Source organism: Zootoca vivipara, chromosome 13 (assembly GCF_963506605.1).
Source record: "Zootoca vivipara chromosome 13, rZooViv1.1, whole genome shotgun sequence".
Classification (NCBI taxonomy): Eukaryota; Metazoa; Chordata; class Lepidosauria; order Squamata; family Lacertidae; genus Zootoca; species Zootoca vivipara.
This window is the reverse complement of record NC_083288.1, coordinates 43,774,493-43,791,825: the sequence shown is the minus strand read 5'-3', so window position 1 is coordinate 43,791,825 and position 17,333 is coordinate 43,774,493. Positions and strand designations below refer to the sequence as shown.

Below are 17,333 nucleotides of genomic sequence, written 5' to 3'. Positions count from 1 at the left end.
TACAGCGTTGGAAAATCTTTACATTACAGACCAAGCTCACATCCTCATGTTATACTCCCTAGAAGGTTAAGATGATTTCTTCATAGTGGAAGCTTTTACTGAGGCTGAAGGGAAATTATTCTACTATTGTTAATAAACAATGTAAATTGAGACCAGGCACAGCAAACCCCACTTCTGATTTGATCAGAATTTGTTAAAATAACTTGTATATGGTAGTATGGCACCTCTCACCCATCTCATCTGAGAACATCCCATGAGGACATGGATCACAATCATAACAACAAAACTTCTTCCCTTCCTTCTTTTTCTTCTCATAACCAGGAAGGCAGTTGACATTACATAAAGAAATGGGTGGCACCTGTCCAAAGAGACACAAGGAGGTCAATGCAGTAGTACCTCTGGTTATGAACTTAATTCGTTCCGGAGGTCTGTTCTTAACCTGAAACCATTCTTAACCTGAGGTACCACTTTAGCTAATGGGGCCTTCCGCTGCCGCTGCATGATTTCTGTTCTCATCCTGGAGCAAAGTTCTTAACCCAAGGTACTATTTCTGGGTCTTTAACCTGAAGCGTCTGTAACCCAAGGTATCACTGTATTAAGAAAATGTTTTAGTGGATTCATCTAAGACCAGATAATCTATCAGTAAATAGGAGGGCCAGAAGTGTTAAATGGAGGGTCCGTATGTGCCCAGGTGGCACAAATAGTGGGAGAAAAATTTACAGTTCAAAGCATCATGGAAAAACAAAAAGATTACAATTTTCATACCTATATTGACCAATGATACAACCATCAGATAATTTGATCTAATACTACTACTGGTTATTTCTTTTGATTTAAATGAAGCCTCATGCCCTTTGCTTTAGAAATTTCACTTGATGTCCCTTTAGTGAGGATCAAGGAGTTGGGATTTGGCAGTAGTGAACTACTGTGGTTCTACTCCTATTTGGACAGCCCTACCATTTATACCATTGGAATAAAGAGAGGCAGTGAAGATGTTGGGCAGATGTATTGCAGTTGTGGTGGACGGGCTTTATAAAACCAACTTTAGAAAAAACAGGGGACTACAATACAATATGCACATAAAATAAGTTGGAACCTTTTGTTCTCTACAAAATCAATTTATAAATTCTGGTGTCATTTTTCAAAAAGAAATATTTTCAACATTTCCCCCAATGACTCTCAATATATGCAAAAAGAATCTCTTCATCCTTCATATACAAGGAAAAGGGCACGATATTTTGCAAATATTGTTTTAACAATCCTGAAAGCAAAATGGATGTGGCCATTAAAACATTCCAAAAATGTTTATCAATGTGAACCTGAAAGAGGACTAGCTTAAGTCACTATTCCAATGGTACTTAACTTTATACAGAAGTTATTTATTTATTTATTTATTTGGTGGAAACGGGCATTGTTCAAGGTATAATGGAATTAAGGCAGAACTAATAAATATCTTTTGCTGTTTTAAAATAATAATTCCTTTCTGGACCGAAGTACTGAAGATTTCTCCTTCATAAGTCAGCTGTGGTTGAGCTTTTCCCAGTGCTGTTTTTCTTTACCAATATATATTGTATCCTCAAAGCAAGAGCAATCATACTGCCACCTTTAGTTCCAGAAAAACTGAGAACTGCTTGTGATGATATTGATGCCTTCTATGCAGAGGTGTACCTAGGCTCCCTTGTGCAGGGGGGCAAGGAGATATATCAGAGTCGCCAAAGGCGGGAGGGAGCATGGAAAAGAAACTCAAAAAGTTTGCTTTTTGTCACCTTTTGTGCTACTTCAGTCACTATCTCCTTGGCTATTGGCTCCTCCTCTTGCCCTCCTTTGTCTGTTTGTTTGTCTGCCTTCCTTCCTGCATCCCCAACTTCACTCACCACCTTCCTTCCTTCCTTCCTTCCTTCTTCTCTTTCCACTCTCCCTCTCCCTTTCTTTTCTTCCCTCCAAGCCCTGCTTGGCACTCTGCTCAAACTTATAATAGTGCCACAGGCCCACTGGGGATGTGGAACCACACAGCTGCTCTGATGGCCAATGCCAGCAGCTGGATAAACCCACCAAGAAACTGAGAGGAGCCTGCCTGCCCTGCCCAGCAACGCATGGAACCCATTGGGTACATGGATGGACAGCTGGGCTCCAAGGCACTCTGAGCAAGGCAACAGGAAAATTCATGAAGATTACAATGTTCATTCACAATGATACAGTTAACTTAGCATTCTGTCTAATGCTTCTTGGTGTGACATGTCTTTTGGGCTTATTGCTTTTTAATGAATATGGTTCATTTGTTTACTTATTCATAAAATTATTAGTAGCATTATTAGTAGTGGCAGCAGCAGTTGGGCAGCACTTCCCTTTTCACCTCAAGTGGCAAAACTACACACTCTCCCACTTTTGTGCAGTGATTTTCTTACCTGAGTGAAGACTCTGTGCCATTGGATTCCGTCCCCATTCATGGTGAGCTCTTTTCCAGGAGGGGCCTGAGGATCTAGCCTTCCGACTTTGACCCTGACATAGGAATTATTTGGGAAAGTGACCAGATTTGTAATATCAAAGCCAGCTGCTAATTCTCCATGCTCATTTAATGTGATTTCATCCCCAGCACTGTTGTTGAATGAGATTCTCTGCAGCAATGAATGGAGCTAGGTGGAAAGAGAATCACAAGACAATCTGTTTGGGTGTGAACATCCTGTTTGTCTGACCGTGGTTAGGGGGTGGATGGTGGCTAATGGATTGAGATTCAATCCCAACAAGATAGAAGGAGTGTTTCTGGGGACGGGGGGCGGGTAGGTGTGCGGTATTCCCTAGCCCTGAATGCGTAACTGTGGCCTTAAAGGACCGGGTGCGCAGCCTGAGAGTTATTTTGGACTCACAGCTGTCCATGGAGGGACAGGTCAATTCTGTGTCCAGGACAGCTGTCTATCAGCTCCATCTGGTACGCAGGCTGAGATCCTACCTGCCTGCAGACTGTCTCGCCAGAGTGGTGCATGCTCTAGTTATCTCTCACTTGGATTACGGCAATGCGCTCTACGTGGGGCTACCTTTGAAGCTGACCTGGAAACTACAACTTATCCAAATTGCGGCAGCTAGACTGGTGACTGGGAGCGGCCGCCGAGACCACATAACACCGTTCTTGAAAAATCTACATTGGCTCCCAGTACGTTTCCGAGCACAATTCAAAGTGCTGGTGCTGACCTTTAAAGCCCTAAATGGCCTCGGTCCAGTATACTTGAAAGAGCGTCTCCACCCCCAGCGTTCTGCTCGGACACTGAAGTCCAGCACCGAGGGCCTTCTGGCGGTTCCCTCGTTGCGAGAAGCCAAGCTGCAGGGAACTAGGGAGAGGACCTTCTCGGTAGTGGCGCCCGCTCTGTGGATCACCCTCCCATCAGATGTCAAAGAGAAAAACAACTACCAGATTTTTAGAAGACATCTGAAGGCAGCCCTGTTTAGGGAGGCTTTTAATGTTTAATAGATTACTGTATTTTATTGTTCTGTTGGAAGCTGCCCAGAGTGGCTGGGGAATCTTCTAAAAGTTTTGTAGTTCTTTATTTCCTTGACATCTGAAGGGAAGGTGTGGCGGATTTGAAACTGTTATGTTATGTTTTTGTTTCGCAACCGACCTATTGAAGGGTTAACCCAGACTCCTGGTTAACTGACAGCAACATTCCATGGGAGGCGTGGCCTGCATGGGGTTTAAATGGAAAGGGGAACAGTAATGTCAGTTGGCGGTTGGGGTTTTTTCTGTGTGGGAGCTTGGGTGGTTGTGGAGAAGGGAGAATTAGAGTAGATGAAGTAGTGGATAGGTATTCTGTTATTTGATTACCAAGAACGTTATCTGTGAAAATTAAGTTTGTACCAATGTTACCAGAAAGCAACCATTAAGATTCAAGCCAATAAATATCCATCTTTAAAGTGTCATACCAGTAAATCGTCTATTTCATTTTCCAGCTAAGGTATCCAGGAACCCAGTTGGTGGGGAACTCTTTTAAACTGTCAAAACTGCCTTTTAGAGGAAAGGTTAGTTTGTGGCTGAGAGTGCACCAAGAAAGGGGGGGGGGGGCTAAAGGAGGAGACAGGTTCTGAGTGATAATAAAGTTACCTCAGGAAGGAGGCTAGCTTTGCAGTAAGGGAGGTTCTAGTGAAGGGAAACCCTTATCTGAGCGCACATAGGAACAGTCTTATTTATAGCCCCAAGTCTATATAGGTACCTGGTCACGTTTAGGCTGGAAGAGGACTCTCTTTTATTTTTTAAAACCCACAAGTGCTAGAGGGTTTAAAGAAAGGCTAGAGGGATAAGTGGGAGGTTTGATTTACCTCAGAAATCCCTGCTAGTGCTTTTAATAATTGAGAGGTCAGAGTTATAAGACGGAAAGTGAGAGGGACTGGGGAATCTTCTAAAAGTTTTGTAGTTCTTTATTTCCTTGACATCTGAAGGGAAGGCGTTCCACAGGGAAGGCATCACTACAAAGAAAGACCTCTGTCTGGTTCCTGGTACTGTATATATTTCATTAAAGTATAGTACAATGAAGAAATGATGAGATTTCTAGCAGCGTGTGTGTGTGTGTGTCTGTGTGACATCATAATTTCTTAGATTTGTCTCCCCTCCAACTAAATCTTGGTCACTTTTGCATGGTAAAATCAAAGATTTTAGGGTCTGTTTTCTTTTAGTATACTTCAAATTCTTTGCTTATTCTTCAGAACATTGCTTTGCACAGGTAACTACCATAGAGTTATCAAAATTTTCAAAAGCATATTAGGAACTACTGGTCCAATTAAATGCCAGTAGAAATACTGGAACAGTGTCACTCCTAAATGTTTAAATTTTTAGAACAATTATTAATTCGTCAAGTAGTTATTGCTTGTGTGTCACTTACAAAAGTCTGTATAATCTAGAGTCTGCTTACTATAATTATAGGAAATAAAATAATTTAAGGTTAATCTTTCATGTATTTATTACTTTTAATTATTTACTTAGAGATGAATGCCAACTCACATTATTATATATAGATGCAGGCCACAACACGGAATACTTTACAAGGGGAACACTTTATAAGAGGAAACATTACCTGCCAAGGCTCTACATTCTGAGAAGAGAGTCTCTCTCCACCCTTTATCCTTTTGCTAATGGCTTCAGATGAGTACCTAATATGTAAGGCGTGTGCCAGAGCATAGACAGCATTATAGATACTGTAGCTGTGGCCGGTCATTCTCATTTCAAAGAATGGTGCAGGGAGGCTCTCCAGCTTCTCCTCTCCAGTACATGTGTCTGCTGAAGCAGGGGAATTTGAAAGTGAACAAATGAATGCTTGTTCCCAGAAATCGTTGATAAAACCATCTCCATCTGCCCAGGAAGGCTTTACACTCCTTAGAAAGTCTGAGAAGTCTTGAATCTCATTGGAGTGAATTGCAAAGGAGATAGCACCATGGAACATTTGTATATTAATTTCAACAATTTTTTTATAATAATATAATATGAAATCAATTTGGGCTGTTGTAATCCATACTTTTCCTCCAGGTTGCTTCCTCTTAGATGGAGGCAATATCAGCTGAATCATATTCCTTACCTCTATAGTACTTGATAGCCATAAAATAGATGTACTTTCTCCATATATAACAACCACATTTGCTTTGCTTGACATGAAAGCTGGGACAAAAATCCTTGTTTCACTGAAAATATCAACTATGTTACCAGTGAAGTGCAGATGGTATTCAATTTTTTCTGTGAATTCTGAACAGATTCCATTCTGGAAAAACATTGGTTCAATGATCTGTAGGAAACGTTCCCCAGCTTCATTAGCTGGAGTGAAGAGCCCGACCCATTTCCATCCAAAATGCAAAAGTAACTGAATAATTCCCTTGTATTGTAGATCTTCATTGGGGACCATGCGATAGAAGGAAGCAAGTTTGATTTGATCATTCGTGGCTGGTTCAAATGAACCATATGAAATCTGAAAAAGGAAAAAGCCAAACCTTTCCCAGTGGAAACAAGAATTCACAACACACTCATTTATCTGAACCAAAATCCTGTATATCCCATATAACGTATACTAATCTTAGACAGGGCCGACCCCCATTTACATAGAAAATGTATTGCTCAAAAAACCAAACAAACCACATTGCTCATTTATTTTTGTAGATATTGATTCCTATTATTATGGGACTCATCACAGCTGCATATTTGTACAAAAGGATTCTCTCCAAGAATAGGAGAGCTTTAATCTTCGCACTGCCTTCAATAATACTCCAAAGTGGAACTGGAGAAATACAAGCAATTGATCGTGTTCCTTCTGTCTATAATCTTTATAACACTTGTAGGGAGAGGTTGATGTCATATCTACTAAGAACGTTCGTGGGAGGATATCCTGGAAATCCTGAAGGTTTCCTGAATATTGTGCATTTTATTCTTATTTGACCACAATAAACCATATCCTATGAAAGTAAAATACAAGCAAAAATTAAGGAAACTAAAAAGAAGTCCAGGAATGCAGCAGAACAATACCATATTGGCAAGAATATATCCATCCCCAAATGCCAGAAAAATAACAAGAAATTGTTTCAATTAGCCTCTGAGAGTAGACAGTACTAAACATCATCATATCTATATAGGGAGGGGATCTTATGATTCCTACGGAGAGGGACATTGTTGTTTCAAGTTATTTATGCCTCTGTAAGCCAGTTTCATCACTATGAATGGGGACTGGTATACCTCTCATGTGGCTAGGGCTGTTCTTTCAGAAACAATGTAATGTGAACCCATCAAGGTGCCCCATTCATCCAAATGGAACTTTTTGAACAATCTTCCATTAAATATATTATACACACATTGTTGGGTATTAATATTATAACCCCCCCCCCCAATATACCCATATATTGCAACCTGTTTCCCTTTTCCATTTTACCACTTCATATTTATGCATCAACAGATTCCTAGTGAAAGGAGAAAAGTATGAATAACGGCACGAAATACCAATATTTCAATACCCATATTCTACCTGTGGAATCCTGTAGAGACCTAAGACGTCTGCCATGGATGAGGAGGTGTCAGAGCTAAGTCCCCCAATGACTCCTACTACATTTTTCTGAATGCCACATATGTAGTTGGGGACAAAGCGATATGAGTTAAATAGCAGATCCAGAGTATTTCGGTAGGTCATCCTTGAATCAAAATAGCTATCATAGATGTGGAATCCAAGAGTGACATTGGGCAAGATCTTGGGATTCTCATTGATCTCATCAACAGCAAACACCAAGGCAACGATGTGTGGGTAGAACTTCATAATCACGCTGTAAATAAAGTGTGTTACTATTCTATGGGGTATTAAACAGTGCACAACACCTAGATCTGAGGGATACGACTGGCTAATAAAATCATGCTGGAAATATGGAAATTGTTTTGTTCTTTTAGAGTTAATGTTTGTATCTCTCTTCCATCTGAATAAGTTTGTCTGAACACATAGTTTGAGAAATGATCTTCAGTTTTTCTAACCATGTTGCTTTTCATCACTAGAGACATGCACAGTTATTGAAATCATTACTACATCAGTTCTTTTTCCTAGCAATGCAAACTTTTCTGAAATGAAAATAAAGGAATTGACAGTTGCCATTTTGAATATGAAGAATGCCCAGTGACGATCTGGCAGTGAAAATTGTAAAATGGCTATCTTCCTATTATTACTAAATGCATTCGAAGCTTGTCCCTGATTGCTTTCAATGGGCTTTAGACATGAATTCAATTTTATACCATCCTTCAACAAAGCAGCTCAAGCTGGATATCACAGCTCTCCCCTCTCCCCTTACATACTCATGAGAGCCCCTAGGTTGTAGGTGGCCAAGAAAATGGAGATTTGAACCCAGATCTCCCCAATGCAAGTCTGCCATGCTAAATTACTGTGGGCAGAAGAATCAATGGCTAGAGAGCAAGTGGTGTTGATCTGAAACAGAATCAGCTCAAACACGGTTGAGGTTTCATTTCTGCACCTTGAACGTGGAAGGGAAGGGGCAGTCGTGAAGACAGCGTACTTCTTCAGTACATTTGTGTCCACAACTAGCTGTCTGGAAGAGCTTTTCAATGTTGAATATATGTTTGTTATCTGACCCAAGAGAGCCTTTCTCTTATAACATTAGCAGCCTGCTATTATACCTTTAAAAACAATTTAGGGATGGAATAAATAAGATTCAGAGTTGCATGCCATGATTAGAGCCAGTCAAATGGTATGCAGTGCGCTCTCTGTTCCATCTTTGCTGGATCAGTTTAAATTATTGTGGCCTGAGGATGTAGTGACTGTGCTTGAAGAATTGAAGCTGCCAAACAGCCCCTTGACCCTTGCCCATCTTGGCTTTTAAAAATTAGCTATATGGGATTGATAGGGAGTGGCAGGTTTGGGTACTATGGGTAGCCTGGGTAAGGCTAAACTCACTTAGCCATTGCATGGCCTTCCCCAAGGTGGGTAAAGCTGTGACCGGCTTTAGGAAGGAAGGAGACACAAGTCTCACTTGGGAAGGGTCGTTGAGCCCCCCCGCCCAGTTCCCAAGGCTGGGAAAGTGCTAACTAGGCTTTGGGAAGGAGGCACGAGGACTCTAGGATATTGTCAGAGCCCATGACTCCTTCTCAAAGCCAAGTGCCTTGCTTAGCAGGTTTTGAGACAGCACTCCCATGGCTCTGTGCCCAATGCGCGGCCACTTCTCGCAGAACCCTAACGCCGCCCCTGTGACTGGGGAGGTCTAAGGAGTGATCTATGCTTCATTGGAGGATGGAGAGATACCATGTATCTTGGAGCAGATTGTGGTGTGTCTCCACTTTGTAAGTACTGCTCTGAACCATAAATGAAATAGTCTTATAAAATCTTACTATTCGATATAATCTTCAAAGAAAACCAAGAGCAGTTTACTCAGAATAAATGAAATGATCTTAAGAGCTATTTACTTACAATGGGTTGTTAATAAAGACCTGAGATGGGTGTTCATGGAAGGAAATGCTGGGGAATATGTAATGGATATGGGACACTATCCCACCAATGATAAGGTCACCTTGTTCATACCACTCATGTGGAATATAGACAGGATTATTTCCACTGCAAACCACAGTTTGCACATTGGGCACCATATTGGGAAGCAGCAGGAGAAGCATCAGCAGCACCGTCCTCATCACAAGTATCCTTCTACACATAGACTCTCCTTTGCCTCGCCACAATATTGTTACTATCACCAGCGTGACTTGAACAGGATGTATTTGGTGACAACCAACTCTGCCAATTCTGTACTTAAAGAGGCAGGTATCCACCTTCTCATTAACTTCAGCACTGTCACAAAGAATTGATTGAATGCTATGATTTGAAATCTATCCAATACAATGAAAAGCAAAAGCTGGCCTCAGCTCACCTCTCTTACCTTACCTGTCTATGGAACACCTGGGTTCTTTTAATCATTCCAGATTTTATTTTTTATTTTTTATTTCCCATTCTGCCTTCTGGAGCTTTTCCAGGTGAATTGATTACCATAATTCTAACAATTATCGAGGAGATAATTACTTTTGCAATGTTTTTGGACTCTATGTTGCATTACCAGTAGGAGAACTGGTAAAGTAAGCATATCTGTCACATCACAGAATCAAAGGTTAGGAAGAGCCCTCCAAGGTCATCTTGTCCTGTCTGCTTGTTAATGCAGGACATCCAGAACTAAAAACAAACCAACTACCTTGACCAACTACATCCTTCTAGTGGCACCCCGTGGGGCTCAGAAGCCCAGTTATGTCACTCCTTGTGTACCGAGCTGGCAGCCCCCTACCCTTTTTCAAACACCCTCCCATTTGGCATGTTCCCTCAGCCTCCTCTCCTCTCCCCTCCCCTTGTGAGTTCTCTGGGCAGCTGCTTCTGCCATCCCTGGTCTCTGAACTGCCACCCTACTCCAAAGAGAAGTACCTCCTAAGACTGCCCCATAGGGGCCTTGGAAGCACCCCCAGGTCAGCCCCAGAGGCACCATTCACCTGGGAGCTAGTAGCCAAGGCTGTGGGAGCCTTTGGGAGGCCGAGTCACAATAGGGCATCAGAGGAGAGAGGGAAGGAAAGAGGGACAGTGGCCAGTGTTGTACACAGCACCCCTGACCATTATTCAAGGCACCCCAGGATGCCACACTGGGTGAAAACCACTGGTTCAAGACATCTCTCTCTTACTCTGGTAGGAAGCATTAATTCAGAAGCCTGTCAGGGTGGCCCATCTGTTTAAGGCAGTGATTGGCACTGTTATGCCGTCTAGATGTTTCTGGACCACAGCTTCCATGATCCTTGATAATAATGGTCTGTTGTAAGCTGCTGGGGGCTGTCATTCAGCAACATCTGGAGGGGCACAGATTGACTACCTCTGGTGCAAATAAAGGTGGGGAGTAGAATAAAGCTCCATGTCTAGGGTGGTATTTATCTGTTAGGGGTTTGTCAAGTATTAGAGACCTCTGAGTCTGCAGCAGTTTCTACGTATGGCAAGGTGAATCACTTCCTGTCTCCATTCACAGCCCGATGTCAACTGAGGTATGAGATTCCAAAAGTGTAGAAATCCAAGTTTATCCTGGGAATTCTAAAAGGCTGCAGGAGCCATAGATGCTGTGGAGTTGGGTGTCTGGCAGAAAGGAGTGCTGGATGGTGTCAGGCTGCTACATTCTCCCAGGAAGGTACAGCTGTTGATCAGATAGGACTGCCTTTTCAGCCTGATGCTGGCATTCACATACTGATTGATGCCCCTCTCCACAGCGGCCCTGGATCGTTCTGCTTTATCTAATCCAACCTGCTGCAATTCATGGCTATACCACATGAACTTGATAGATACCCAGATCTCCCAAAATAGGCACAATTTGGCTTGGGGCATGGCTAAATTTCATGCACAGCCCTGCTGGAGAGACTAATGGACTCAGTGTAAGGCAGCTTCTCAAGTTCTTGTGTTCCCTTCCTTCTCTTCTCTTTGCATCCTATCATCTCCTCAGCAGGAGAAGAAGAGTAAGGGGATGTGTGGGCATTCAAGTGGTTGGATATCATCCATAGTTACTTTTATACTCCTAATCCCACTTCATTTAAACCTCATAAGCAACTATGCTGGATATCAAGAACATAAATGATGAGAAAATTCCTTCAGTAGCACCTTAAAGACCAACTAAGTTTATATTTTGGTATGAGCTTTCGTGTGCATGCACACTTCTTCAGATACACTAGAAACAGAAGTGTCAGACCCTATATATATATACAGAGGGTGGTGGGGGTGGGTGGGAATGGGTGGTGGGCTGATGGGAGTGGTAAACCTATAGATGGCTGTTAATGGCTGCTGATGGCTGCAATTAGTCCTGGGCTGAGGTGCTAAAGAGAGCTTGATCATGCATAATGAGATAAGAATCCGATGTCTCTATTCATCCCAGGTGCTTCCATGGTTTTAAGCTTGGTAATGATTTCCAATTCAGCAACTTCTCTTTCCAGTCTGTTCCTGAAATTTCTCTGTAATAAAACAGCTGCTTTGAGATCTTGTATAGAATGTCCTGGGAGATTGAAGTGTTCTCCTACTGGTTTTTCAATCTTATGGTTCCTGATGTCAGATTTATGTCCATTTATCCTTTGGCGTAGGGTTTGGCCTGTTTGTCCAATATAGAGAGCTGAAGGGCACCGTTGGCATTTGATGGCATACACAATGTTAGAAGATGAGCAATTAAATAGTCCTGAGATGGTATGTTGGATGTTGTTGGGGCCAGTAATGATGTTGTCCGGGTGTATGTGGCAGCAAAGTTGGCATCTGGGTTTATTGTAGGCTCTGGTACCAGTGTCCATGTTAAGTCTGGTGGTTGTATTATTGTGGGTGAGGAGTTGTTTAAGATTGGGTGGCTGTCTGTAGGCAATGAAAGGTCTTCCTCCCAGAGCTTGAGAAAGGGAGCTGTCATTGTCCAGGAGAGGCTGTAGATCTCTGATGATGCGTTGTACTGTTTTAACTTGGGAGCTGTATGTGATGACTAGTGGTGTTCTGTTATTTTCTTTTTTTGGTCTGTCTTGCAGCAGGTTCACCCTAGGTATCAGTCTGGCTCTGTTGATTTGTTGTTTAACTTCATCAGGTGGATATTTTAGTTCTAAAAAGGTTTGCTGTAGATCTCTTAGGTGAGATTCTCTGTCTGTAGAGTTGGAACAGATACGGTTGTAACGTAGGGCCTGGCTGTATACGATGGATTGTTTGGTATGTTTGGGATGGGATCTCTTCTGTTTTTTGATCATTTCAGGTAACTTCCTTTCTTGAAATACAACAATGAGATTACCCTGTTAACAAATCTACAGAATTTAAATAAAGAAATGACGGACTATACTGTTATTTACATCTTTCTCCGTATCAGCTGCTCTCTGTTATTTAGCTCAGGCCTCACCACAATAATGTAGCATTTAGGGGAAAAGATGCAACCCAGCAGCCCAGCACTGGAAGCCAAGATGGAGAAGATCTCCACAGCCACCATGTATTTTCCTCTGGTGCTCAAATATGTGGGAATAAAGGAGAACCAAACACTGCAGAAGACCAGCATGCTGAAGGTGATGAACTTGGCTTCATTGAAGCTGTCAGGCAACTTCCTGGCTAAGAAGGCCACAGTCAAGCTGATAATGGCCAGGAAACCCATGTAGCCCAAAACACAATAGAACATGAGAACTGACCCTTCATTACATAGTAATATAATTTCTTCACTCATTGAGTGCATGTCCACATCTGGGAATGGGGCAGAGGTTGCCAGCCAGAAGACACAGATTCCTACTTGAATCACAGAGCAGGAAAGGACAATGGAATAAGCCAGTTTTTTGCCTACCCACCTCCTGATCCTGGACCCTGGCTTTGTAGCCATGAATGCCAAAACCACTGAAATAGTCTTGGCCAAGATGCTGGAGAGGGCCACAGAGAAGACAATGCCAAAAGCCGTTTGTCGAAGTGGGCAGGTTGCCTTATTAGGCATTCCAATGAACATCAAAGAGCAAAGGAAACACAAGAGGAGGGAGATGAGGAGAATGTAAGTGAGGCTTCTGTTATTGGCTTTGACGATGGCAGTGTTCCGGTGCTTAATGAAAATGCCAAGTACCATAGCTGTGATCAGAGAGAATAAAAGTGCAGAGAAAGTTGAAACCATGGCCAAAGTTTCCCCAAAGCCTAGGACGTTTGGTTTCTTGGGAATGCACTGATCCTGGTCTTCATTTGGATATTGATCCGGAGGACATCTGGCACAGGTTTCCAACCCTGAAAAAGGTGATATGACAATTGGAAACAATCCAGAATATGCTTAAGAGGTTTTTTGTTTTGTTTTGTTTTTACAGGAGTCCTCTTATGATAGTGTTTGCATGAGGAAAAGTTTTAAAAGTTCTAGCCCAAATGCTTGTGCCCTAGATGCTTTGAAGATAAGATCCCCAAAGAGCTGTCTTCTTAGAGAAAAGACTACCACTTCTATTGCATCCTTCCGTCCCCCAAAACTATAGTTTCTTCCAGGACAGAATGCATTTACAAGTTTTATGTCTTGTTGCATCAAAACAGAGCAGGCGAACATACACTCATGGTTTATATTGTTAAAATGTGTAAGATGTGGCATTTCAGCAGTGAGCCATTTGGGAAACTGCATTAAATGATTTAGGATGTACATAGATACAGCGTTGGAAAATCTTTACATTATAGATCAAGCTCACATCCTCATGTTATAGTCCCTAGAAGGTTAAGATGATTTCTTCATAGTGGAAGCTTTTACTGAGGCTGAAGGGAAATTATTCTCCTATTGTTAATAAAAAATGTAAATTGATACCAGACATAGCAAACCCCACTTCTGATTTGATCAGAATTTGTTAAAATAACTTGTATATGGTAGTACGGCACCTCTCACCTTTCTCATCTGAGAACATCCCACGAGGACATGGATCACAATCATAACAACAAAACTTCTTCCCCTCCTTCTTTTTCTTCTCATAACCAGGAAAGCAGTTGGCATTACATAAGGAAATGGGTGGCACCTGTCCAAAGAGACACAAAGAGGTCAGTGCAGTAGTACCTCTGGTTATGAACTTAATTCGTTCCGGAGGTCGATTCTTAACCTGAAACTGTTATTAACCTGAAGCACCACTTTAGCTAATGGGCCTCCTGCTGCCACCGCGTGTTTTCTGTTCTCATCCTGAAGCAAAGTTCTTTACCCGAGGTACTATTTCTGGGTTAGCGGAGTCTGTAACGTGAAGCACTGTATTAAGAAAATGTTTTAGTGGATTCATCTAACACCAGGTAATCTATCAGTAAATAGAAGGGCCAGAAGTGTTAAATGGAGGATCCGTATGTGCCCAGGTGGCACAAATAGTGGGAGAAAAAATTACAGTTCAAAGCATCATGGAAACACAAGAAGATTACAATGTTCATACCTAAACAGTGATCTCTCGAATTACGAAGTTAATCCATTCCGAACCGTTCTTTTGATTGAACTGAAGCCTCATGCCCTTTGCTTTAGAAATTTCACTTGATGTCCTTTAGTGAGGTTCAAGCAGTTGGGATTTGGAAGTAGTGAATTACTGCAGTTCTGCTCCTATTTGGATGGCCCTACTATTTATACCAGGCATCCCCAAACTTCGGCCCTCCAGATGTTTTGGACTACAATTCCCATCTTCCCCGACCACTTGTCCTGTTAGCTAGGGATCATGGGATTTGCAGGCCAAAACATCTGGAGGGCCGCAGTTTGGGGATGTCTGATTTATACCATTGGAATAAAGAGAGGCAGTGAAGATGTTGGGCAGATGTATTGCAGTTGTGGTGGGCTGGCTTTATAAAACCAGCTTTATAAAAAACAGGGGACTACTATACAATATGTACATAAAATAAGTTGGAACCTTTTGTTCTCTACAAAATCAATTTATAAATTATGGTGTCATTTTTCAAAAAGAAATATTTTCAACATTTCCCCCAATGATTCTCAATATATGCAAAAAGAATCTCTTCATCCTTCATATACAAGGAAAAGGGCACGATATTTTGCAAATATTGGTTTAACAATCCTGAAAGCAAAATGGATGTGGCCATTAAAACATTCCAAAAATGTTTATCAATGTGAACCTGAAAGAGGACTATCTTAAGTCAATATTCCAGTGGTACTTAACTTCATACAGAATTTATTTATTTATTTATTTATTTGGTGGAAACGGGCATTGTTCGAGGTATAATGGAATTAAGGCAGAACTAATAAATATATTTTGCTGTTTTAAAATAATAATTCCTTTCTGGACCGAAGTACCGAAGATTTCTCCTTCATAAGTCAGCTGAGGTTGAGCTTTTCCCAGTGCTGTTTTTCTTTACCAATGTATATTGTATCCTCAAAGCAAGAGCAATCATACTGCCACCTTTAGTTCCAGAAAAACTGAGAACTGCTTGTGATGATATTGATGCCTTCTATACAGAGGTGTACCTAGGCTCCCTTGTGCAGGGGGGCAAGGAGATATATCAGTGTTGCCAAAGTCGGGAGGGACCATGGAAAAGAAACTCAAAAAGTTTGCTTTTTGTCACTTTTTTTTTTATAAATGATTTTTTTATTAGATTATACAATGATTCGCCTCCATACATTCAAGCATAATTATCCCAGCATAATTATTACAACAAAAAATGAAAAGAAAAAGAAAACTTACAATAATTCATCACATTTTGAAAGGGGACTTCCTCACGTTCCCCCTCCCTGCGGCTCATTACAAATCATTATCGGCAAATTCTATATCTTACTTTCCTTAACCTATTCACATCTTCTATTTCTTATTTTATATCATGTTATACCATCTAACACCTTGTCCAAAATGAACTTCAGCTTACTTTCCAAACCTGCAACTTCACGATTACTTATAATTCTCTTCCTACATCAATTCTACAATATTTTTTAAATAAATTCTAAAATTCTTCCATTCCTCTTCCACCGTCCCTTCTCCCTGGTCACGTGGTCTTCCGGTCAGTTCAGCAGGTTCCATATAGTCCAACATTTTCATTTGCCATTCTTTCACCGTTGGCATCTCCTGTGTTTTCCAGTTCTTTGCTATCAATATTCTAGCTGCGGTTGTGGCATATAAGAACAAATTCAAATCTTTTTTAGGTATTTCTTTTCCTACTATACCCAATAGAAAGGATTCTGGTTTCTTAAGGAAAGTGTTTTTAAACACTTTTTCAACTCATTATAAATCTTTCCCCAGAATTCCTTAACTAGAGAGCAAGTCCACCACATATGGTAAAGTGTTCCTTCCACCTTCTTACATTGCCAACACTTTTTGTCACCTTTTGTGCTCCTTCAGTCACTTTCTCCTTGGATATTGGCTCCGCCACTTGCCCTCCTTTGTCTGTTTGTCTGCCTGCCTTCCTGCATCCCCCACTTCACTCACCACCTTCCTTCCTTCCTTCCTTCCTTCCTTCCTTCCTTCCTTCCTTCCTTCCTTCCACTTCCACCCTCCCTCTCTTTTCTTCCCTCCAACACAGCTGCTCTGATGGCCAATGCCAGCAGCTGGATAAACCCACCAAGAAACTGAGATTCACCTGCATGCCCTGCCCAGCAACGCATGGAACCCATGGAGTACATGAATGGATAGCCGGGCTCCTAGCTGCTCTAAGCAAGCCATGATTTTTTTGGGGGGCCAACCTGACAAACACCTCCAAACACCCCTGCTTCTATGATTCCAACTCAACACTAGAGTCTCAAGCGGCAACAGAAAAATTCATGAAGATTACAATGTTCATTCACAATGATACAGCTAGCTTAGCATTCTGTCTAATGCTTCTTGGTGTGACATGTCTTTTGGGCTTATTGCTTTTTAATGAATATGGTTCATTTGTTTACTTATTCATAAAATTATTAGTAGCATTATTAGTAGTGGCAGCAGCAGTTGGGCAGCACTTCCCTTTTCACCTCAAGTGGCAAAACTACACACTCTCCCACTTGTGTGCAGTGATTTTCTTACCTGAGTGAAGACTCTGTGCCATTGGATTCCATCCCAATTCATGGTGAGCTCTTTGTCAGGAGGAGCCTGAGGATCCAGCCTTCCGACTTTGACCCTGACATAGGAATTATTTGGGAAAGTGACCAGGTTTGTAATATCAAATCCACCTGCTAATTCACCGTGTTCATTGAATGTGATTTCATCCCCAGCACTGTTGTTGAATGAGATTCTCTGCAGCAATATATGGAGCTAGGTGGAAAGAGAATCACAAGACAATCTGTTTGGGTGTGAACATCCTGTTTGAGTTGAGATTCAATCCCAACAAGATAGACGGAGTGTTTCTGGGGACAGGGGGTGGGTAGGTGTGGGGTATTCCCTAACTGTGGCCTTAAAGGACCAGGTGTGCAGCCTGAGAGCCATT

General features: G+C 41.7%; 1 protein-coding gene across 1 annotated transcript; it reads right to left on the bottom strand.

Annotated features, from left to right (window-relative positions):
* Nucleotides 1–12,318: 12,318 nt before the first annotated feature.
* Nucleotides 12,319–13,870, bottom strand: LOC132592988 (vomeronasal type-2 receptor 26-like). Its single transcript, XM_060281321.1, has 2 exons — nt 13,852–13,870; nt 12,319–13,220 (listed from the first exon to the last, which is right to left on the bottom strand). The coding sequence occupies exons 1-2, from the start codon at nt 13,868–13,870 to the stop codon at nt 12,319–12,321; spliced, it is 921 nt and encodes a 306-aa protein (XP_060137304.1).
* Nucleotides 13,871–17,333: the final 3,463 nt, after the last annotated feature.